Here is a 23,567-nt window from a genome sequence, read left to right on the forward strand (position 1 = left end):
TCTTTTATTTTTTTTATCGACATCTTTTAAAGAGAGAAAAGAAACGAGAAGATATTTTATTAGTGAACAAAAAATAAATGAAAAGAAAAGAAGGAAGACATCAGTCATTAGGGTCAAGAAGTCGCAAAGACAGGCCTGGAGGAGCTAAAGTGCTCCGAACACTCGGATCCGAGTTAATGATTCATATACGCTGGGCGATGACTCTTTTTTAACATAATCAAGATAACAGCATCAGTCTTGTATGCCACTTCTTCCGTCCCCTCGTTTCCTTTCGTCTTATCCTCTTTTTTTCTTTTCTTTACTTCTCTAGGCCAAACAAAGATCGTGAAAGTAGAATGAGAGCGTGGGAATTCCGCACGCCTTCTATTACGGGTTAGCATTAATGCACGTAATGGAGGAAACGCTTTGATCAAACAGCACAATCAGACACGTTAACAGTGTTGATCTCTATTGCTTACTGATCGAATTGAATATAGATATTTGCTATGGACGGATTATTGCATCCAATTTTTTTCTTTTCGCTGCAGACGACGTTCTTTTGTGTGTAACAAAATGGCAGCTCGGTAAGAATAGATTTTTGTAACAAGGTGACGTTTTATTTTATTTATTTTTTTTATTTTTTTTTTTTTTTTGCTCACACTGGTACATATGAATCATCAACCTCCTTTTGCTTGCACTAGCTCTCAATCGGATCCCTTGTTGTGGCCCCACCCATTTGGTTAAAACGTTCGTGATTCAATTTTTTTCTAACAAAAATATTTGCATTTTTTGTTTTCAGCAGATTATTTTGTTTTTGTTTTGTTTTAAGATGCTCGTTTGGTTCAAGTGAACATGTACGGTCCATTTATAATTGGACATTGAGTTTTCCTAGGTAAGAAATGTAGGGACCACTGCACATTCGTATGGATTTTGAATTAAACAAAAAAGAAAAAAAAGTATAAACACACATTTATAAAGCTCTCCCCTCTGGAATTGATTATACCTCATGTTCTGCGCTAACACAGCTGCCATGTTCTCATAACGAGAGCAGTGAGAGATTCGAGTCTCAAAAGTCAAGAGGTTTCATCCGTCTTCCTCACCCGTTTCATCATTTCCAAGAAATGAGAAGTAAAAATGATGAGATTACGAACAACCCCTCCCCCCAAAAATAAAGAATTGGCGATTGAAGTTAAGCATCCGCTTCGATTTTTTTTTTTTAATTTTCGATTGGGAAGAGAAAAAGAAATAGTTATTGTTTATGTGTGTGTGTGTGTGTGTATATACATGTTCATATCATTACGTGTTTCCGATACGAAAAATCGGAAGAATGCATAACTGGAGTACGTCTTTTCTCTTCACAACTTTTGTGATTCTTCTTCTTCTTTCAGATTCTTAAGTTGCATTTTTTTTTTTTTCTCTTTCGTGAAAGAGCATCCAAAACTTGTTTCGCCATTTTTCTTATGGAAACTCCTTTGCAACTTAGGCCGCTTCCATCTTCATATTGAAGAACTGAGAGAATATAAGAGTGAGAGACATCAAAACAAGAGGCGTTTCCCGTGGCAACAGTAGTAGTCGCTCGTGACATATCTTTCTTTTATATATTGCCTTCCTTTTTCTTATTACTCTTCATCCACACACACACAAAAAAAAAAAAAAATAGGGACGTCCTCAGGTGTGGATGAACGTTGTTCCATCAATTCCTTTAGGCCCTTCCCCCCCCCACTCCATCATTTTTACCTACCATCTTGTTTCCTCCCTTTTAGTTTTAGTTTTTTCTTTTTTGCAAGTCTATAACAAGCAGTTCTTTATAGTTTTAGTATTCGTCATCGTCTCCCTGGAATGCGTTGTCCTGGAGTTGCTTCTGGAGCGTGTTGCTGATAATCGCCATCGGGATGAGTTCGCTCAACATGTCACAGACTCGTTAAAATAAATAAATAACGCACGAAACGTAAACACATCCATCTAATTAAGCTCCACTTTTGTTTCTTTACTCGTTACTATATCTAAAGTCATAATATTTGTTTTTGTTTTTCATTTTTTTTTTGTTTGGCTTCCTGACTCCTCCCTCTTTACCCTGGGGTCGTATGTCGCAACAAACAAAAGAAAAACCACGCCCGCAAACACAATGTCGTCTGCTTGCCGATATGCCTTTCGAACCACGCGGTCAGTTTTCTGTCCAGGTGTGTGCCCCACTGGACGTGTAAAATACATAGAAATAGGAGTGTCTGTGTGTTTGTGTCGTGTGCGGTGAAGAGAAACAAGTTTTCCTTTTTTTTATCGATTATTTCGTGTGACTTGCTTGACTTTCATCATCGATGTGTGTCCAGGGCGCCTTGCCATCAAACGGTTAGTGGCCTTTCCTAAACCAGTTGACGTGACCGTTGATCCAGTTGCTTTTGTTTTTGGCTATTTTGTTTTTTATTTCCATTTTGATGTTTTCGTTTACGTTCGTAGTGGGTTAAAGTTAGATGCACGTTTCGTGACGAACGCCGTCTGTTGGCTCACAGTACTTTTCGCTTGCTTCATTACGTATGTATATTTTTTGGTCTGAAATCTCTGTGTTTTCGATTTCACAACATTTGCGATCGATTACCAGACTTGAATAGTCATGTGCAACTTTTTATTTGAATAATGCATCATTCTTGGTATGAGAAAAACGAGACAGAAGAAGAAATTCTGAAATGACAAGTTAATAAGTGCCAACCAAAACGAAATGCTTTTGTTTCGTGAGACATAGGGGGGCGTTTTTCTTTTTGACACCCTGCGACCCTAATCGAACCTTCGTTTCATTATGCACACACATACAAAAACAAAAAAACAGCTGAGAAATGACATTGTCCAAGGCGAATTAGGAAAAGTATGGCCGTGATGTTCTGCCATTCCGTTCTTTGCAAAAAAAAAAAAATATATATATACATGGACCATCGTCGTTTCTAGGCGGAATTAAAACATCCTCCAGCATTGGCTCCGCCCATTCTGGCTGTCCTTCCGCCGTCCTTCCACATCCTCTCCTTCCTCTGCAAAGCAAGCAAACAACGACCCAAACTATAAAACAAGATTTTTGTCTGCACAATCTTGATTTTTTTTCCTCCCTCCCCTCCTTTTTTTTTTTGGCTTGAATTTCGATCAAGAGATGTGGGAGGACGAGGGGAGTAACAAAGTTTTTTTTTTGGGTCATCCTTCTATTTTATTATATATTTTTTTTTTTTTTTCATTTGTGTTCCGCAGTCCAGCGGGACATATCCATGTAGTTTGTTGGCCGCATCTCTTTTGCGCATTTTGCCCCTTTGCAACTCTTCTACTCCCGCTTGTCTGTGTTTTTTTTTTTTTTTTCTATGTGGTTTGTTCTCGTCTTTTCGTCGCTCGCTTTTGAATAAATTACGCGCAACATGAGGGGAGAGGGGGAGACCATGTGTAACGATCATCGGGAGCCTACGAAATATAGGCCTATCTATAAAGATCTGCGAAGACTGTTCCGACTGACTGAATTTTTATTTCTATTTCAATTTTAAAAAAAAAAAAAAACCATTTCCTTTTTTTCTGCCAAAAAAAAAAAGGGGGGGAAGAGAGAGGAAACGATGGCAACAGTCACTCGCTCACTCTCTTTTCCATTTTTTTTGTTATCTTTTTTTGTTATCGTATACATTTTGCCGCCTCGTCGGAATTTTCATTCTTTCCAATTGAGTTGAAGAACGTCGCAACGGCAGCCGCGTGTCTTGTTAAATAAATTGTTACGTCGCAACAGCCCTGTGGAAGAAGAAGGCAAATGTTGTTGTAGAAAAAAAAAAAAAAAAAGATGGTCGGATGCGCGGATGAAAAAAAAAAAAAGAAAGGCAATTGGCGGGAGGAGCGGCGGAAAGATACGCGATCTCTTCAATCTCTGTTGCTATCGCGCATTTACGGCCATCGTGTATGGCACTTTGGGTATCCGATTGCTAGTCTAGCCTATTATTGACATCATTTTCTGAATAGACGATCCCCCGCTTTTATATTTAGTCTTATTTTTTTTTTGTGGGGGGGGGGGGGGGGCGGAGATGTAGTGGGCTTGAGATGCGATTCCTATAAACGCGATTCAATCAATGCGATCGTGCGGAGCCAAGACGCCGCTTTCTGATTGGATTCGAAAGGGAGAGATCGTGGGGAAAAAAAAAAACAAGTCCAAGTTAGAATGTTATCAAAAAAGAAGAGAGAAAAAAAAACAAAACAAACATTTATTATTTCTTTAAAATGAACAATAGCCGTAAATTGGATTTCCTTTTTTTTTTTTTTTTTTTTTTTTTTTAAGATGATGATCCGGGTCGTATCCATTTCTCATTGCTCACGCAATCGGTTAATCATTCAAACGTGTTATGAACGAACTCCGGGGCAGAACAACTCGCAATCGATTTTTTCTCAATCATTTTTCATTCATGAGGCGAGTCACCTCGAATATGTTTAAACCGAAACTCGATATAAATATATTGCTTTTAAATAATTCCATCACACTCGAACCCCCCCCCCCCCCCCCCCCCTTTTTTTTTCATTCGCGTGTTGAATTGATGCTTTGTTATTCGCGTAACTATTTCATTTATCTCGTGATTATTGGCATAGACGTTGACTCCCGTTTTTTTTTTTTTGTTATATTCGCGCGTCCGACTCGGGTTTTTTTTTGTTTGTTTTTTTGCCGGGCGGATCCATCTTGATACAAACGTACACATGTGAACACACAACACACACGCGGCGTGAAAGAGAGAACGGATCCATCTTCATCCATGGCTAATGATCGCTGACTGTTGTCGCTAGGCGAAAGTCGGCTGGCAACACGTACACGTCACAAGTTTAGATATATATATATATATATATTTATTTATTTTTCTTGTGTTGATGTTTATCGATAGAATGTTTTCATGTCCCGTCTCTTTATTTTCTGATTGTTTTTTATTATATCAGGTGGATACAATTGAACGGGAAGAAATTAATCCTGACCTGCGGAACTGGTCGACAGATGGAGCTGATTAAACGACGCGTGATTGAAGTTAGGACTTGAACACGGGACGGGGCTATAAAAAAAAAAAAAAAAGGAAAGAACGCGAAGCCAATCCATCAGAAATATTGAACGCTTTTGCTGGCAAAACTGGAAATAAAAAAAAAGAAAGAAAGAAAGAAAAGAGGCTGCAAGGAAAATAAAAAAAAAAAAGGAAGTTAAGTGGGCTGGCAGCCTGATCCACTTAACTAAAGGCTGCCTATCCTTGATCGGCTTCCCCTCTACTTTTGATTTCATCCCGGCAGCCATCAGACGCGCGTTTCGCCATGCGTCAGCCAACGGGACGGCCGACCGTCTTGATCTTCTACGTCGCCGCCATTTTCGGTGAGTTCTATAATCGAAAACTATTTTTTCTTTTTTCTTTTTTTTTTTTTCTTTCATTGTTTTTCTGTGCGCGGCCAACATTTTTTACGTTGATCAACTCTACAATCGAGCCCACGTTTTTTTTTTTTTTTTTATAAGCGGAGCAATTTGGGCTTTTCAAATATTTTTTGAAGTCCGTGTCCCACGTTCTTGTGGGATTCTTGATTGAATTCTTTGCAATTTTATAATTTTCCCTCATTCATCTGAATTTTTTTTATTTTTGTATTTTGCGTGTCGACCGATTGCTTTTTTCCTTTTGATTATTGAAAAGGTTTTTGGCTCTTGCGAGGTTTTTTTTTTTTTTTTTTTTTTGACGTCGTCGTGGCAACAAGGCCACCTCCGCTCCTATTTTGCGCGGTTTTCATTTAATTGCCCTCGTGAAAAATCAGCGCCTTTTTTGAATTTTTTTTTTTTTTTTTTGTCTTTTCTCCTTTTAATTTGATACTTTTGAATTTTGGCCTGACGATCTATTTTAACGGACTCTTACCGTAACAACGGCGCATAGAAATGCGTTAGAGTTTCATTTGTTTGCACACGGTTTTTGTTGTACTTCAAACAACGTTAACGCGTTATTTACTTATTTTTTAAATGTAACGGTTTTTAAACAGCAGTGCGCCGGTCTATTACTGAAAAAAAAAAAAAAATGAACGATATTTGCATATTCATTTTGATCGACATTTTCGGACGAAATCTGGGTGATGCGCGATCGGCTGAATAAAACATTTTTTTTTTTTTTTTTTGCCAATGGCTTATGGAAATATGGGCCCCATTATAAACGTAGGGCTCAAAACGAAGAATTGCGTAGCATGTCCGTCCCCTCCCCCTTTCACGAAAGTCTTGTCGCGTCCATCCACGGTTTTTTTTTTTGTGAATATCTTAATGATACCATTTGTCCTCGGCGACCTACTACGCTGATTAACATTTGAATCACTGCGCAAAATTCGGTTTCCTCCTTCGCCATCTCGTAATGATGTTGTTTCATTTCTGGGAAGACAGAAAAATATTTATATCTCATTTTTGAAATCAGATTCATTGTCTCTCGCACGAACATGTTGTCGTTTTTATCCGTAACGCTTTCCGGTTTTTTTTTTTTTTGGGGGGGGGGGGATTTTAAAATCATATTTTAGAGATGAGGAGGGAAAAACAAAGCGCATAGACAAACGATATGTGAAATTGAATTCCGTTTGTTTTTTTTTTTGTTTTTTTTTTTATCGGGGAGAGGACATCGTAATAGAAATAAAAAAAAAAAAAACGATGCTAAAAGACAAAAGACTTTGAAAGAGAATTTCATTAATCCCATCCCATCCCACAAAAACGGTTGGGGACGGTACACGATCCACTCAATCCCGTTCCATCTAGACGATAGTCTTTTTAAAGAAACGTCCCATTTCTTTTCCCTTTAAATATCGTAGCCCCTCCCCCCTTCCCCCCCGCTCGGTCTGAACTCCATTGTGCCATACTTTTTCTTCATAGAAAATACATAAAAAAAAAAAAACGGCCCGACATTTATCATGTCTCCACGTCTTCCTCCTCTTTCCCGTGGCAGCGCTTTATGTCGCCTTTTAGTCCATCCCTTTTTTTTTTTTTTATTTTGCTTTCTATTTGACCCTAATTTTTTTTTTTTTTTTTTTAAAGGTTCCTTTATTTTTTATTATTATTATTTTTTCCTTGTTATTTGACGTCGTGTACGTAACCATGTATTTGTTGTTGGGTCCATCCAAAAAAAGTTTGGCCCTCTTTTTCTTTTACGTTCATTGGCTAGCGTCTAGACCGCCAGTGAACCATGTCCAAACGTAGAATTGCGCACAGTTGCGGCAGATTGGAGGATGTGCATCTCGAAAGCCAGAAAAAACAAAGTTATATATAAAAAAAACAAAAAAAAAAACAGTGGGGGGGGGGGGGAGGAAATGGAACGAGAAACAAACGCGGGAAATGGCGTCGACGGCGGTGAGTTTCAGAAACAATCGTCTAGAAAGGCAAGAAGAGAAACAAGAAAAAGAGGGAAGATGACATCGTCAATTTGGCTCCTTGTATGCGTCCTTTTTTCTTTCTTCCTACTCCTTCCGTGCTCGTGTTTTCTATTGCAGTGGAGGATATACAACATTGACAAAGTATATGCGCAACCCCACCCCCCTGTGTTTTTTTGTTTTTTTATTTTACGATGGGCTGTCGGCAAGTCCCTGAAGAGGTCTACTATATGGATCTGTTCCGATTCATTGGCTCTGGCGGCGTCTCGATCTCCCGATGCCGTCAGCCCTTTGCTCCCGCATCAGACGATACCCATTAGCTTTACATCTTCCCTGTTTTTCTATTTTTCTTTTTTTTTTTTTCGTTCTTTCTTTCTTTCTTTCTTTCTTTCTCCTTTAGACAATAGCAGTCAAAGAAAGAAAACAAAAAAGAGGGGGGGAATAATAATAATAACAGGAACAACACGAAAATTGAATTTGCTATTCGTTCTTTATTTGATCTTATTGTGTGCCTCTTTCGTGTTCTATTAGATTCGTACGGTTCTCTATTTGTCATTCAAAAAAAAAAAAGAAAAAAAAGGGAAAGGGGGGGGGGGATTGTTTACGTACGTCTAGCAGTTGATGTATAATCATCAGAGGGCAAGACTTGTAATGGGTCCGCGGCCATCTCCCCCCTAACTTGTTGTATTACACGTACGAAATGTGTACACATTGTCGGCGGAGAAAGAACAATGTGCGTTCTTTTTTTTTTCATGTATTTATATACCTCTTACCGTTTTTTTTTTTTTTTTTTTTGACTTTTTATGTGCACTTTAACAACATACCAGATGGGGAAACAAAAAAAACAAAACAAAAAAAAAGTTTGTGGAACAACGTATTTTTATGATAACGTTGTAGGTATTTATAGCAGCGTCATCTCTGTACGTGTAGACTGCAATGCGGATGGCGTGATAAATATGCTGCTACTGTAACTGGCCTCTTTCTTTCCCCTTTTTTTTTTTTGGCTCTACCGATACAAAGCCTTTGATACAAAAGACGAGATCAGGCCTGTTTTTGTTTTTTGACGAGATGCGCTTGTTGTGCGTGTAAAGCCCATTATGAACGCGTAAGCTCGAGAATAATAAATGAAGCAAAGGGGTTAGAACTGCCGATGGATGTCAACAAGTTTTCGTGCTGTAGCGGCTCGTTGTTCCGAGAAAAAAAAAAAAAATCTTTTCTTTTGTCGTGCGTGTGGTGCATTCCTCCTTTTTACACACCTATGTGACAGACACCTTACGTCATTAGCCCCCCCCCCCTTTTTTTTTTTTTTTAATTCTTTCAACGAGTCTACATCGGTGGTGTTAGACGCTGCATTGAACTGTTGCGACCCGTTAAAACAAAATGAAAATGTTTGAAAGTCGAGAGGCGCGGGTGCAACGTTGCCATTAAAAACTGAGGTCCTACTTTGACACAGACAGAGTGTTGTCGTTTTCCTATCTTATCTTTTTTTTTTTTTGAATTTTTTGTTAGCGTCGACGAATGTCTGATGATCCTGCTGACTAGTTTGATGGATAGTGGGCGTGTGTATAAAAAAAAATGATTTTTTTTTTTTTCACAGACAGGTCCCCCACCCCTCCCCGGGAAAAAAGATATATACACGTAGCGTTATAAAAGAAAGACTCGACTGACAAATGAGAATTTCAGTATCAGAATAAAGAATGATACCCCCCGCCTTGCTGCAAATCGCCACACATCTCGAATTCCTGACTATTTGGACGAACTAACTGCGTAGGGTGGAGGGGGGGGGGTGACGTCATTGATGGATCGTTCCTCATGCGACGTCGACAATAGTCTCTTTTTATTGCTTTCTTTCATTTGTTTGTTTGTTTGTTTTTTTTTTAAGGAAGGAGAAAAAAAAAATATATCGTTGCGGATCGCTTCATTAATCAACGGCACTGATAGTTCATTTCCCTTAGCGTGGCAAATACGCGCTCGGCCTTCCGCATTCCCGAATTCTTTAACGAATACGAAAAGAAAAGAGCAAGAGAAAATCATGGCGTAGTTATTTATCCATCTTACGTTCAACGAGTTGCGATATTTTATTTATTTTTTTTTTCTTTTCTGAAAGCGGGCGGAAAAGGCCGCACCTTCTTCCGTTTTCTTTTTTTTTTTTTTTTTTTAAATCCCGCCGCTAACTGACGAAAAGAAAACAGATCGATGCCGCGTTCTCGCATTTTGTTCGTTTCTCCGCTGACGCCGGTTTCACCATGTTGGTCAATTCATTGTTGTTGTTGTTGTATCAAAAAAAAAAAAAAAAAGTGTTTTTTATTTTTTATTTTTTATTTTTTTTATTGAATAGCATTAAATGGCCGCCATTGTTGCGGATGATCTAGACGTGGTCGCTGCGCTAGCTATCCCCTAGTCTCCATCTAAATTATGCGGGCCGGCCATCTCGAGAGAACGCCGGAAGTGTGTACGGATTGACTTTATTGCCCTACCGTACGGCCGTTCCAGCAATCCTGCCGGACGGAATATGAATCTCCTCGGGGGACCTCTTTCTTTTTTTTTTTTTTTTTTTTTTTCTTAAGAGAGTAAGAGAGTTCCTACTACTTGTACTGAGGTTGGATGGGGGCTCTGCATGGAGTGCTCACTCTCCTTTTAATAGAAAGAGCGTGGAATGAGATAGAGATAGATAGAGAGAGAGTGATAGAGAGAGAGGAATGGATTTCCTCGAATTAGGTTACACTTGCCGTGCCCGGCTCTATGAAACACGTAATGCGATATGATTTTGTATGCGTGTGTGCGCCATAGTCGAATTCCGTGTGTGTGCTTTATTGATAACCCACTAGGGTAAGGCGGAGGGAGGGTCGGGAGTTGGGGGTTTAAATAAAGAAAAAAATGTGATTTCAGCCGAGGGGGGCCGACGAATCCAATCAGAGAAATTCCAATCACTCTCATGTTGATTGGAATTTCTCTGATTGGATTCAAGAGATTTTCAGTTTGAAAAAAAAAAAAAAAAAAAAAAGAAGGCGCGCCAGCTTTTGAATTTCGCACACGCAAGGCGGGCCGTGTGCATAGCGGGATTAAGTACAGGGGGGGGGGGGAGAGGAGTCTTTCACATTCGATTACTTTAAATACTAAATGCCGGGGTGCTTTGGTGCGTGTGCTGTCTGGTGCAGCTCGTGATGACGGTTGTTGCCAGATAGCAAAAATAAAACCAACGGGATTTATTATTGGCCGAGTCCCATCATAATTTTTATTTATTTTTATTTATTTATTTATTTTTTTTTTGCTTTGTTTATTTATAGAGGCAATAGATCGGATCCGTCTATCTGATGTTTGCATTTTTTTTTTTTCCCTTTGTTTTTTTTTTTGTTTTTTGTTTTGTTTTGTACTCGTTGACTCGTCTACCCCTTCTTTGCTTGAGGATCTATACGGTAACATTTGTTTTGTTTTTTTCTTGGTCTGGTTCCAAAAATCTGTTTTAGGCTCTTGTCTTATCAGCGTTTGTTAATTTGAGCTTATAGGTTAGTTAGGGACGGAACGGAACAACCCAACAAGCATGTCTAAATGTTTATCTATTGTCCTTTGCTTTGATTCGCGACTCGTTGCGTCCTCGTTTATTCATTTTTTTTTATATCTGTTGGATCACGAATTTTCGGGAGGGAACGGGTGGGTGGCAGCCATCTAGCGAGCGTTGCTGTTAGCTTTTTCGCAGATATTTCAAAAAACGTCTATTGTGTCCCATTACCGCTAGATGGAACTTCGACTCGCTTTTTCTTTTATTTACCTTTTTTTTTTTTTTTTTTTTTTTCCTCCTTTCTTTTTTCTTTTTCTTGACTCTGGCATTCTGGGTGCTTTAAGGGCTAACGCAATCTTTATGTAGAAAATAAAGAAAACAGATAAAAGTTCGTTTTTGTGCTGCCCTACTCCGCTCGAGGTTACTGCGTAGACAAGAGCGGGTCTTTTAAATTTCAGTCAGGTCGTTGAGCCGATGCGCCATTGCGAATTTTATGTACGCAAAAAAAAAACGATGTTTTCTTTCCATTTTATTCGTGACTGGACGTCCCGGCCAGCTGTGTGCCATCCGCACAGGTGTATGATGAAACATAAACAAAAAAAAAAAATGCCGTTCTGCAGCTCTTGGCGATTTAAATCCAGAAAACACGGCCGGCAGTCGTATTATGTGGTAACACACTGGCGGCACGTTCTCGGCTTTTTGTTTACGTTTCATACAAGCACAAATACCGATCCCCTTCCTTTTTTCCCTTTTCTTTTCTTATTTTTACGAAGGTCCTTCGTGGAATTTCACGAGTACATACGCGCTGGTCCGAATGGGTTTTTGCGTAACGGTTAAGTGCTGTTTTGGTGTTGTCAACTTTTGTTGAATTGCAATTCTCATTTATCGAACCCCCCCCCCTCCCTCCGAAAAAAAAAAAAAAAAAAAGAAAAAATCCTTTCGTTCTATATTTATATTTCCTTTTCATCGCGACCTGATGGGGAAAAAAAAAGTAGGACGAGAACGAACGCACTTCGTCCCGTCGTATTTTCGTTCATGCGGAAGTTATACGTCAACCCTCCCCCCCCCCCCCCCCCCTTTTTTTTTTTTTTTTTTTTTTTGTTGAAATGCACATAAAAATACGAATGATCAATAGTTTTTGAAATATTTCATTTGGGAATTTTTTTTTTTTTCTTCCAAAACTAGCGGAGGACATTCTTGCGTTCTTCGCGGCCGAGGGACGTGTCCTATTTATAAGCGAACGATTGCGAAAAAGCTTGCGAGTCTTGTGCTGTTACGAATGAGACTCTCTTCTTCTCCTCGTCTTTGCTTATTAATTATTATTTTTCCTTATTTTCGCTTTATTATTATCATTTTTTTTATTTTTTTTATTTTTTCCAAACGAAAACATTTCGCTTCTATTGTTATAATCCCAATAGACGCTATACCCAATCTCCTGGCAAATGGCGGCGTGTCGTGTTAGTTTATTATTTAAGAATTTCTTGTTCCAAAAAAAAGAAAAAAAAAACAAAAGAAAATCGTGTGCTCCCTAGAGGAGTATTTCGCCATCCATGTACCATCTCACCTTTCTCTCTCGCTGATTTTAGGTGGAGACGAAAAAAAAAAAAAATAAAACCCGTCGTCCCGGCGAGTGCTTTCGTTTTGTATACAAGCCCCGTCCCGCCCTCACCCCGTCTTAATCAATTTTCGCTTAACGAGTATGTTGTTGTGTATCCGTTTTTGCTCTCGAGAAGCTGACAGCTAAAGCTATGGGGGGTTTCTTCAGGGAAGGAAGGAAGCTCAGAATTTTTTTTTTTTTTTTTAGCAAACTAGGCAGGAAAATGAAAAAAAGGAAACTGTGTTCATTAACGACATAATCGGTTGTCGCTACAAAAGTTTCCTTAATTGCTTTTGAAATGTGAACCTCAACCCACACTACTAATATATATATATATATATATATTTTTTTTTTTTTTTTATTATAATTGATGGTAGTTAGGAGCTTGTGATTTTCAATTAAAGTGGGAGCACTAACCGAAAGAAGAAGAAGAAAAATGCAATCATGTGGCCACCTTTTTATTCGCTAATTGAATCAGTTTTTTTTTTAATAAGGTCGCCATTTGGCCTGCGACATTCAGCGCAGCGGACCGCTTAAATCACTTAACCCGTTCCCTTTTATTACGTAAATGGACATTTTGATGCCGACATTTGCACCTCATTTCAATTGAAGCGGTTCATTTCACTTTTTTAAATTTAATTAATTTGCATAACTTATGGATTTGAACTGGAATTCTTGTTTGTTTTTTTCTTTCTCCTAGACGATGAATAACTTCGCATAATTTAAACGTAAATTGATCCTTCTCAAAACTTTCGATTTCGAAAAAGGAGCCAACGTGCTGTGGGCGGTTGCAACTACGCGCCCGAGATTCTTTTCTATTCCATAAAACAAAACAAAAACGAGGAAGGAGGAACATGCTAACAATTTTCAAACTTTTTGTACCTGGGTAGGTACAAAAACTTTGAAAATTTTTGAGGCAAAGGCACCAGGTGTGTTGCCGAGCTCTTTAGAAATGTTGCATTTGTGTGTTTTACGTCAAAGACCTTCTGTCTCTCGCTTTTCCCTCTTGAATAGACGGACAAGGATGAAAGGGTTTCGATTTTTCATGCGGGGCTTGCGCTCCGTTCCATGCAGTGAAAGAAAGAACAAGAAAATGAAAAAAAAAAAAAAAAAAAAATTGAAAATTGCTATGGCGAGTGGCCTTGCCAAGGCGTAACTACCAAGGGAAACATTGTAGTGCCGAAGGTTCGTTTTTTTTTTCTTTTTCCACAGCGATCTAGATGGATGATGTGTACACAGACAGCCACAAAAAAAGGGGGAGGGTTTATTTTCAAAAAAAAAAAAAAAAAAAAAAAAAAAATCAAATAAAATCAAGATTTTTCTGTTTTTTTTTTTTTTTTTTTGTATGCCGAAAAGAAGTTGATGTTGAGACGTACTCCCCAATCCCACATAATCTGCTAGTAAATATAGCCGCACATAGAAAAAAGGTTCATTTTATTTTGCGTCTGTAACATCTAAACCCGCAACGGCATCGTTGCCCTCCGTATTAACTGAAACACCGTGAGTTGGAAAAGAAAAAGATATCGATCCTCCCGAGGAAAAAAAAATCTCTCTCACGTCTAAACGTTTTTGTTTTGTTTTGATTTCAAAATCCCATCGTTTTTAAAAACCTATTTAAACAACAAAAAAAAAAACACGAAAGGCTTTTGAGCGCCAAGGATAAACGGCAGGTTGCATACTACTCGTTTGCGCTGTATTACCGGCCTAAGCGCTCCCCTGTGCGTTGTGGGTCGATGCAGCTCGTTTACGTCTAGTACTACATAGTCACTTCAGACCTCTCATTGCTTCCACTTGGATAACACACACACAGTGCCATCCCTTCGTGATGACGCCCTTTTCCCCGTTTGATACAAACATCTAGCGAGGAGAACAACATTCTTTTTGAAGGCAGTTAAAAACCGAATAATACACAGACCGATGTTTAAATTAAAAAGAGAGAGAGAGAGAGGTGGGCCGTGGATTTTCAAGGTTGTTTACCCGAGACTCTTTGAACTACCACAAGTTTTTTTGTTGTTTTTTTTTAACTAAAACAAGCCGCTGTTTCGCGTTCCAGGACAGTTGGCCAAATCACTTCAACGTTCAAACTTTTTTTTTTTCTTTTTTTTTTTCTAAATACCAGTCGTATGTAATTTGGCGTGGCATTTTTCGCCCCGTTATGCGCATTAAATGATGTAAAATCGCTTGTTAAAACTGATGAACGTCGTGCCAGCACCCCCCCCCCGTTTTCGTTTCAATTGTTTTGAAAACACGCGCGTTCAGATAGAAGAGCGATCGACTTCGTCTAACGACCGTGTCGATGAATAATGATTCACGCTAACACTCGGACCGTATTTTTAATGACTTACACTGTTTGTTTTTTTTTTTTTTTGTTCGAACGCGTGCGTGTATCAATGATTCGTCCCTCCCCCCATCGTCCGTGCAATTTATTTTGTATTTTTTTTTTTTTTTTTCGGGTCGCTAGAACGGAAGGTTTGCAGCTTGTTGGCGTTTAATTTTGCGTGTGCGCGGCTTGCGATGCCCGTGTCCGATGGAACACGGTCCGTCAATTATTCATCGTCTTATTGATGATGCGTCATTCCACCTGGGTGTTCCAGGGCATTACACATTTTTTTTTTTTTTCTCCAAAAAATCCTCCCATCAAATGATCGATAGAAACTTGACGGATCGCAAAGGCTTTTTTTTTTTTTTTTTTTTGTTTATGATTAAACAGTCAACGAAGAATGAACGATTGTTTGGCCGTTAGACGAGGATAAACTGCCCAGCTTTTTTTTTTTTTCTTGATTGATTCGGGAGGCAAGAAAATGATGACTTCCCCTCAATTGTATTAAGTGGTAAAGCTTTGAATCTCTCTCTAAAGCCAAATAGTTAAAAAAAAAAAGAAAAGAAAAATGCCTATAGATCAACTTGATGAAACCGGAAGAACAGGTGGTAGATGACATATCGTCGAGCTGTCACACAGGCGGGCGCGTTTTTCTTTAATATATTTGGACTTTCCTCCCCCCGTACTTTCGCTCGGTTCGGTTTAATACATTCTATCAACGAATGGTTTATTCTATTTGAAGAATTAAAACAAAAACGTTTTCTTTTACTTGGCCCTCCTTTTCTTTTCTCTTCTTTTTTTTTTTTTTTTCATTATGAATGTCGCTAAGTAAATAACGAGCCGGCTGGTGTGCCCCTGCGTGAAATATTATACACATCTAGTTGAGGTCGTAGGCAGAGCAAAAAGAATGAAGAAATAAGGTCACGAAAAAAAAAAAAAAAACGATACAGTCCACATGTGTTGTGCTTTTTTTTTTTTTTTTTTTTGTAGAGAGAAAAGGATATACTAACACGCACAAAAAAAAAAAAAAAAAAGAAAAGAAAAGAAAAGAAAGGCAGAGATCAAATAGCTTTGGATCGATTGGAAACTCGGTATAATTAGAACTGTATACAGAACTGCAAACGTTGGAACTAACAGGGAAAGATAACGAGTCGAGAACACCAACAATGTCTTTTCATTTTTTAAATATTAGGGGACACTGGAACACATTGGCAAGGTGACACCTTTTTTTTTTTTTTTTTATTTCGTATTGCAACAAGTCTATCTTTCCTTCTCACATAATCAAATTCAATTAGCGTAATGGAAAACGTTCGTATTCGATTTTTTTTTTCTTGTCCCCCTTTCTTCAAGTATATGACACACATGAGCATACATCTTTTTGAGCTATACGAGTTTGTATGTCACTCTAAATTTGTGTGTGTGTGTGTGTGTGTTTGTATACAACCGCATCTTCGTTTGACGAAAGCCTTTCTCCGTCTACACAACCCTTCGATATCCACCCCTATTTACATTGTGTTTACATAACCATACGCTCTTTGCATGACCGTATAGAGAGGCCCTTTTTCTATTCCTCCGCGCTACAACAACAGCCCCCCCCCCCCCCCCCGCCCGACCAACCTATCTCCAAGAAAAAACGAAGTGCAGGGCAAGCGCGCAGGACTCTCGTTCCGTACAAAAAGCCGCCTCGCCGCACACGCTCGATCGTGAAAATATAACGTGTCGTGACGACTAGGAAAATCACCTCAGTCCGACTGCGACTACAGTCCCGAACGGCAGTGCGACCTCATCATCCTGTGCCGTGTTGTTTTTATTTTCTTTCTCTTTCCTCGCCACATTTCCGCGGGAAGGGGGGGGGAAAGGAACTAGTTTCATTTATAGGACAGCTGACGTTTTTCCCTTTATTTTATTTTATTTTTTTTTTTTTTTGGCCGTTAGGATTTTGTTTTTGTTTGTTCGTTGTTGTTGTTGTTGTTGTTGTTGTCCGCAACTGCTGTAGCATCTCGGGCGACGTTCACGTTTGTCTGAGTGCCAGCTGGACTGTGTCAAACAGGCCCCGTGTGACTTTTTTTTTGATTTTTCTTGGTCTTTTTTTTTTCACTGCGTGTGTTTATATATTTATTCATCACATTTTTCGTGTGTGTGTGTGTGTGTGTGTGTGTAGACCACTTGCCGAAAGGTGATTTCAAATCTGGCGCTCTTTTGGGGATAGACGGTTGGGACGGCTATAAGATAGGGAATTTGAGAGGATGCATTGGAAATTAAAGCTTTTCATCAAGACATAAAGAATAGTGAATAGAAGAAAATCATTTTTTTTTTTTTATTTTAAATTTAAATAAATGAAGAAAAATTATTTTTGAGCGCTTTCCCGAAGCGTGGCAGTCTGTGGGTGGCCCAGTGACATCCTCTTGTGTGTCAATTCTTTATTTCTAAAAGATTTATTTATTCATTTTATTTCCTTTGAGCAAAATTGATGTCTCTCACTCTGCAAACAAATTTCCTACACTGACAGTCAAAGGCGTTTAAAGTGTACTCGAGAAGATTTTTCAATTATTCTATCGAATCGTTCCATTTTCACCCCACCCCACCCCCCTAAAAAATATCCAATACATTTTAATTATTTATTTAAAAAGAAAAAAAAAAAAAAAAAGATCTATACGTTACGAAATCGATTTGCTTCGACACAAATTTATTAGCTGCCACATCCGACCCGAAAATCCCCTACCCCCCCTCCCCATCCATCCGCACACATTGCGCCAAAAATTTGAAATTCTCTGCGGATCATTTGAGAGGTTTTCGTCCATTTTTCTTTTGAAACGAAGTCGCAGCATTTCAGCGCGCCGGCCAAAAGCGAAACGATCGATCAATCTGAAAAGCCACCATCCGAGTTGGCGTGTGTGTGTGTGTGTGTGTGTGTTCTACTCTCTTACCCCTTATTTCGTTCGCGCGCGCGTGTGTGTGTGTGTCTTACTCGCCGTGTATATTACAACGCGTGTTGTTTTTACCTTGGCGAAGCGTGTGATATATATGAAGAGGACTACATCAACTCTGCTATATCATAACGTCTTGATATACAGGCAAAGAACAAAGAACGTCGTAGGAAACAAGTGAAACTTTATTCGTCGTTAGAAGCCAAGCCCCGAAAATCTTTGATCTATTTTCCCTCAAAAGCCAAGTTTTCTTCGACTCCGAAGCTCCTGCGCTATTCAAAACAGTCCCCCCCCTCCTTTTCCCTTAAAAAAAAAAAAAAAATGTCTGCATTTTTGGGCGGTTAATTCTTTAATATTATTTATTTATTTATTTTTTGAAAAGAAAAATAAAACAAGTTCCGCAAAGTGAATCGAATGAATGTTCCTCGAATACTTTAAAACCTTTGCTTCTTGTGTGCGTGGGAGTTGAATTTTCCTAAGAATTCGAAGATAGAACCATCAACATCGAGTGGATTGGAGTTTTGAACGTCCTCGTCGTACTTTTGTCTGATTGGATTGTTAACTATTTAAATTGGCCGAGTGGGGGAGGATGACACGTTTCACATCGAGCAGGCCAACAAGCCCACGACGACAGAGACTGACGATGATGGCAACGGTGCCATTTATCGGCGTGGTCGTCGTCTTCATGTCGAGCCTTTGCCTCTTGGCTGGCGCCAGTGAATTTCCCGAGCGTGAATGCTGCGACCTGCCGCCGCATCCGGATGCCGGCCTCGACGTTCGACTGCAGCCGGCCAGCACGGGCCCACCGTCCTTGTCGTCGCTGACGACGGAAATGCCGCCGCACTCGCCGGAGCATCCGGACACGAGCAACTTCCTCTTCCCAGAATTCATCCCAGAGCTAAGCCTAGACTTGGGCTATCCTCTGCCACCTCCTCCGCTCCATCCTCCACATCATCAGCATCCGCAGGAAGGCGGCAATTATGTCCCCACGACGACGGGGACAGGTACAGGGCCTTTTCAAAAAAAAAAAAAAAAAAAAAAAAAAAAATCGATCCATTCACGTTCCAAAATAATAAAAAGGTGGAGGAGGGAACATCTTTTTTTTTTTTTGTTGGATGGAAGTCAAACACACAAGACGACCGTTGGCGCTTGATTGGAAATGCGTGTTACTCTGTTCGCAAACTCAAGGCTATTCTTCACTTTATACGACCTCCTCTTCGGCACGGGACACGGACATTTTTATAGGCCCATATACGATATAGAAAAAGGTGGGGGGGGGGGAGAGACCGGTGGATGGGCGTAGAGGAAAGATCGATAAGAGAGATCATAAATAGTTAAACAACGGAAAACAAGTCGTGCCTTTGTGTCTTTCCTCTCTTTTTAAATAAGAAATATTAGACAGTTTCGACGGAACTTGCTCCGTCCACTGGACCAGCATTGGCTTTTTTTTTTTTTTTTTTGTTTCCACGTCTGGAATAACGACACGCCATCAACTAAACAAATCCATCTCCGTATTTTTTTTTTTTTTTTTGTTTCTGTGTGGGATGCCTTTTTTTCCCCTATTCTTAATGGTGCGTGATTGTGAATACGATCGATTTGTCGGCTAGCCCCAAACGATTATATGCACGTCACTTTCGGTTAGGCCTATGGATGTCGTACAGACGTTATGCGGTCTAATTTAGAAGATGTTTTTCTTTTCTTGTGGAGGGGTTGCTCTATTAATTAATATTTGTGATGAGTGATTAACACGATACGTTTGAAACGAAGCTCTTACATCTTGGACTATGTGCTTTACGTTGTGTGTGTGTGTGTGCGTACTGTACACACAGAGGAATTTGTTTTACGAATGCCTTTACATCAAGAGCTTTCTATCTAACCAGAGAGAGAGAGAGAGAGAGAAAAATGAAGGATCTTTGATTTCAGTTCTCATATTCGTATCGGTAGACGTTGGCTTAACACAAACATGTCGTTCGTGATTGAATTCTTTTTTTTTTATTTAATTTCCTTTTCTTCCTATTTTTTTCTTTTCTTTTTCTTTAAGTCTCAATCGGTTCGATAATGCGCTATTGAAGCGATGCCCTTTTTCTTTTCGTGATTTGATTTACACGTAGACCTAGTAGAAATGCACATTTTTAAAACACTCAACTCAAACGGCCGTTCTCACTTATCGATTTGAACGAAGACTACCGCGTTCCTCCTTAACTCGCTATAGTCTTTTTTCATTATCACGAATTTTGTTCGTCGTCTGCTTGTACATCTCTCTCCATACTCTTGAAGTAGGTCTTGACAAAACAAAAAACAAAAAAAAACTGAAGACGAGTCCTTTCTATATGTTTGGAAAGCGAATGATGTACACCACACAAGAGTACCGTATTATAAAAACTTTCTCCTTTTTTTTTTTAGTTTTGTTTTGTTTCTTTCTTACAATATTGCGGCTGAGTGCTCCAACGTCCCCTCGAGAGGGATATCCAATGTCGCGGTTGGGGAACGTGCTGATATATTTTCGTTTTCTTTCGCCCTTTTTTTTTTTTTTTTTTTTTATTATTTTCAAAACAAAACCAAAAAAAAAACTGGCAACAATACCAAAGGGTCAATATAATAAACCGACAGGCAGATAATATTTTTATTATATAGATGGGCACAGATGATTAGCGCTGTCTTAAGTTTTTCGGGCTTATGCAAGCACGACATTTTCTTTTTTTTTTTTCTTTTTTTTTTTTTAAAGAGGATTTTTGAATAGGTGGGCAGGACCTCCGCTCACGGTTTTGTATTGATCCCTTGGTAAAATAAATATTTTCTATATGTACATGTAGGTGGACAAAACCCCCCCGAGAAACATGTCGAAAACAAAAGGAGCTCACAAACCATCAAAATGAGCAAAAGTTTGTGTGTGTGTGTGTGTGTCATGAATTTAACCCCCCCCCCAACGGCTGGCCGTTTTCTTTTGTCTTCGACTTGTTACTTGTCTACTCCAACCTTCTGCTCCTCTAGCGTAGTGTAATGCACTCAAATCCTATACGGACGTTCATTTTTGAAAGAAAGAAAAAAGAAAAGAAATACGAAGAGTAGGGGGGGGAGAAACGAAGACGAGTGGAAATGACCGGGCCAATTCGCGCAGAGTCCATTATGTAGAGTGGTATATATGTATATTTGAACACAAGACGGTAGCGGAATGGCTTGTTCTAGTTTTATTCGTCATTTTCCAAAGCTGCAGGTTCGGCCCAAGTATTTCCGCTCGAGCCAACAAACTTTTGGTGTCCGTCATGATTTTCATTCTGATTGTTCCTCTCGCTATTATTGTATCACGTTTAAGCCACCGAGCATCACGCTGGCCCGATCGTAAATGGTTGTTGTTTTTAATACGAAACACGAGGAACGAACGACACACACGTCGAGACAATGAACCGAAAATGAAATGGTAACATCAAATCGAGTTTGATTGACTGTTCGAAAGTTACGTATATTATAGAGAGGGAGATAGAGACGAGCCTCTTGCGGCGCTGCTGAAAGCTTGTCCCAATGCCTTTAGAATTTCGTGCAAAGGCCCAGACTAGTGCAATATACTGCCTCCGGGATTTTTCTTTTCTTTTTCTTTTTTCTTTTCTTCTCCAAATGTCGAAAGAAAAAAGAAAGGGGGGAAAGCCGATCACCCAATTTGAATTGCAAAGTAAGGTCTTGTCTTGCCAATGAAGATGGGCAAGAGTCAAAGCGAATAGAGAGAGAGAGAGAAAGAGAGAGAGAGAGGGGCTTCAAGTCTATATACTGTTTGAAGAAAATGAGAAACAACGGCGAGCGGCGGGCTGCCAGTCTGAGTACTGGGAAAAAAGAAAAAAACTTTTGGGTGGGTTAGCCGCTCGCTGTAGGCCACATTCTCTCGTTTTATCGATTTCCCGAACGCTCGTTCCGTGCACCACTAACCGCGAGGTTGTACGCCACGATGTTGTCGACGACGTGTTGCAGAGTCAAATGAGCCACAACTTGAATCTATTTGATGATTTTGTTTGTTTGTTTGTTTGTTTTTTTTTGTTCTTTTTTTTTTCTTTTTTAAAATAGAAATTCATTTGTTTTTGTTTTGATTGATTGATTTAGGTTTACATCATGGCCAACCGGCCAGCGCCATCCTCAACTGCCTGCTGGCCCATCAACTGTGCGCCGAGGATCCATCCTGCAAGTCCATCGAGACGGTCATACAGCACATCTGCGGCCCGGAAACAGGTACAACTTATTTACATAAACAACGAATCGCATTTCAACTTCTTTATTTTTTTTTTTTTTCTTTATTATTGGCTGTCCCATCCGCATCAAAACTAAATGCGTCTTTCTACGCGTGTGTGTCTGTGCGTGTGTGTCTATATAGTGAAAAAAAAAAGGAAGAAAACTCGATCAGATGTAAAAAAAAAACCTAACCTATTATTATGAACTAGAGGATCTGTCTGTTGAGAAAACAAAAAAAAAAAAAGAAAACAGTCTGTCATTTTTCTCACGAACACTCGCAATTTTTTTGGGATGCAATATCTCTATCGGGTACCTCACGCAGCGCCAATAATTGATTTCTGCCGTCTTGTCTTCCGGCCTTTTATACAACGAGAAAAGGAATAATAATAAAAAAAAAGAATTATTATTATTATTTATTTTTTTGTCCCATAATAACGGGCCCCTGAGCTTCGTTGGAGATACTTAGCCGCTTAGCTGCGCTTTAGGCACGTCGGGATGGCCTCTCTTCCTTTTTCTTTAAAAAAACAATGCGGTTGTGTGACGTAATGACGCGTCTAGTTCTATACGCACACACACACAGACACACACGCGAGAAATGAAGAGACAGATGTCGATTGTGTTTCATTAGAGCACACATTTCTACGAACGTACACGTCAATTATGTGAGGGGGGGGGGTGTTGTTGTGGAACGTGTCAGACAATTCCCACCTTGTTATCGATGTCTTTTAAACTATAGTAGCGAAGTTAGCACGCGTTCGCAGGGAGGAAGATTTCTGCTAACGTTTGTGTGTGTGCGTGTGTGTGTGTGTGTGTGTGATGATCGCTTTCTCTGTGCAGAAATGCACGTGTAATAATGGACTGTAATCGGGTTGGACCCTGGCACGTTTCGATTGTGGGCCGTCCAAAGCAGCAGTTTTCGTCATATTCAGCTGTGCTTTTACAATTGAACGTGACCATATTGCTTTCAGTCCGATACACACATACACATAGGCATGAAGCTCTAACATCCACAATCGATGCACACACACATACACACACACACTGCAGCATATAGATTGTCTAGCTGTCAAAGCGGACGGGCTTGTTTTTGGCTAGGTCCGGCAATTGAATTCGATGTTGCAAGCGGGGCCTTTGTACTGGCCCTTGTTTTTTTTATTATGTCAACGCTAAGTTTCTATCAATCACACACACACACACACAATAGAAAAAGACACACAAAACACGCTAACCTATCGATTATTGATTATCGCCCTAGTTCATCCTTGTTGTGGGCATTTCACCTGTGTTTCTCTCTGTTTCTCATTTGTTTTGTTTTATTTGGTTTGTTTGTTTTTTTTTTCTCTTGTTTTCCATAATCCAAAATTGATGGACGACAACGATCGACTTGATGTGACAACGCCCGACAATCTTTTTTGCCTTGCAACAAATTCAGTGGCGTGCTCGACGACGACGGTGACCAAATGCCAGGCCGGTCTCCGAACGCTGCAGGCCTTTCCGGTCTTCCATCCGACCTGTCTATGTCGGGAGCCATCCGTCGATCCAGACTGCAACGCGTTCCGCGACTCCCTCTTCGATCATCCGTGCATGGTTGCCACTCAAAAAGGTAAAAAAAACATTTACAAATCATATTGCGCTCTTTGATTTTTTACTTGGATTTATTATATTTTATTTCATTTT

At 39.6% G+C, this 23,567-nt stretch overlaps 1 protein-coding gene across 6 annotated transcripts in view; it reads left to right on the forward strand.

The window, feature by feature from the left end:
• LOC130702135 (uncharacterized) overlaps positions 1-23,567 on the forward strand; it is a 37,324-nt gene that overhangs the window by 2,668 nt on the left and 11,089 nt on the right. For 3 of the 6 annotated variants that reach the window (XM_057523796.2, XM_057523797.2, XM_059495671.1), the window contains exons 1-3: positions 18,307-18,679; positions 21,765-21,890; positions 23,323-23,493. In XM_057523796.2, coding sequence (XP_057379779.2) covers positions 18,319-18,679; positions 21,765-21,890; positions 23,323-23,493 — 658 coding nt within the window. In that variant the 5' untranslated portion in view covers positions 18,307-18,318. Of the gene's footprint in view, positions 1-2,167; positions 2,326-4,908; positions 5,327-18,306; positions 18,680-21,764; positions 21,891-23,322; positions 23,494-23,567 lie in introns of those variants that run through there. The other 3 variants (XM_059495670.1, XM_059495668.1, XM_059495669.1) reach the window with 2 other exon arrangements.

Source organism: Daphnia carinata, chromosome 6 (genome assembly GCF_022539665.2).
Source record: "Daphnia carinata strain CSIRO-1 chromosome 6, CSIRO_AGI_Dcar_HiC_V3, whole genome shotgun sequence".
NCBI lineage: Eukaryota > Metazoa > Arthropoda > Branchiopoda > Diplostraca > Daphniidae > Daphnia > Daphnia carinata.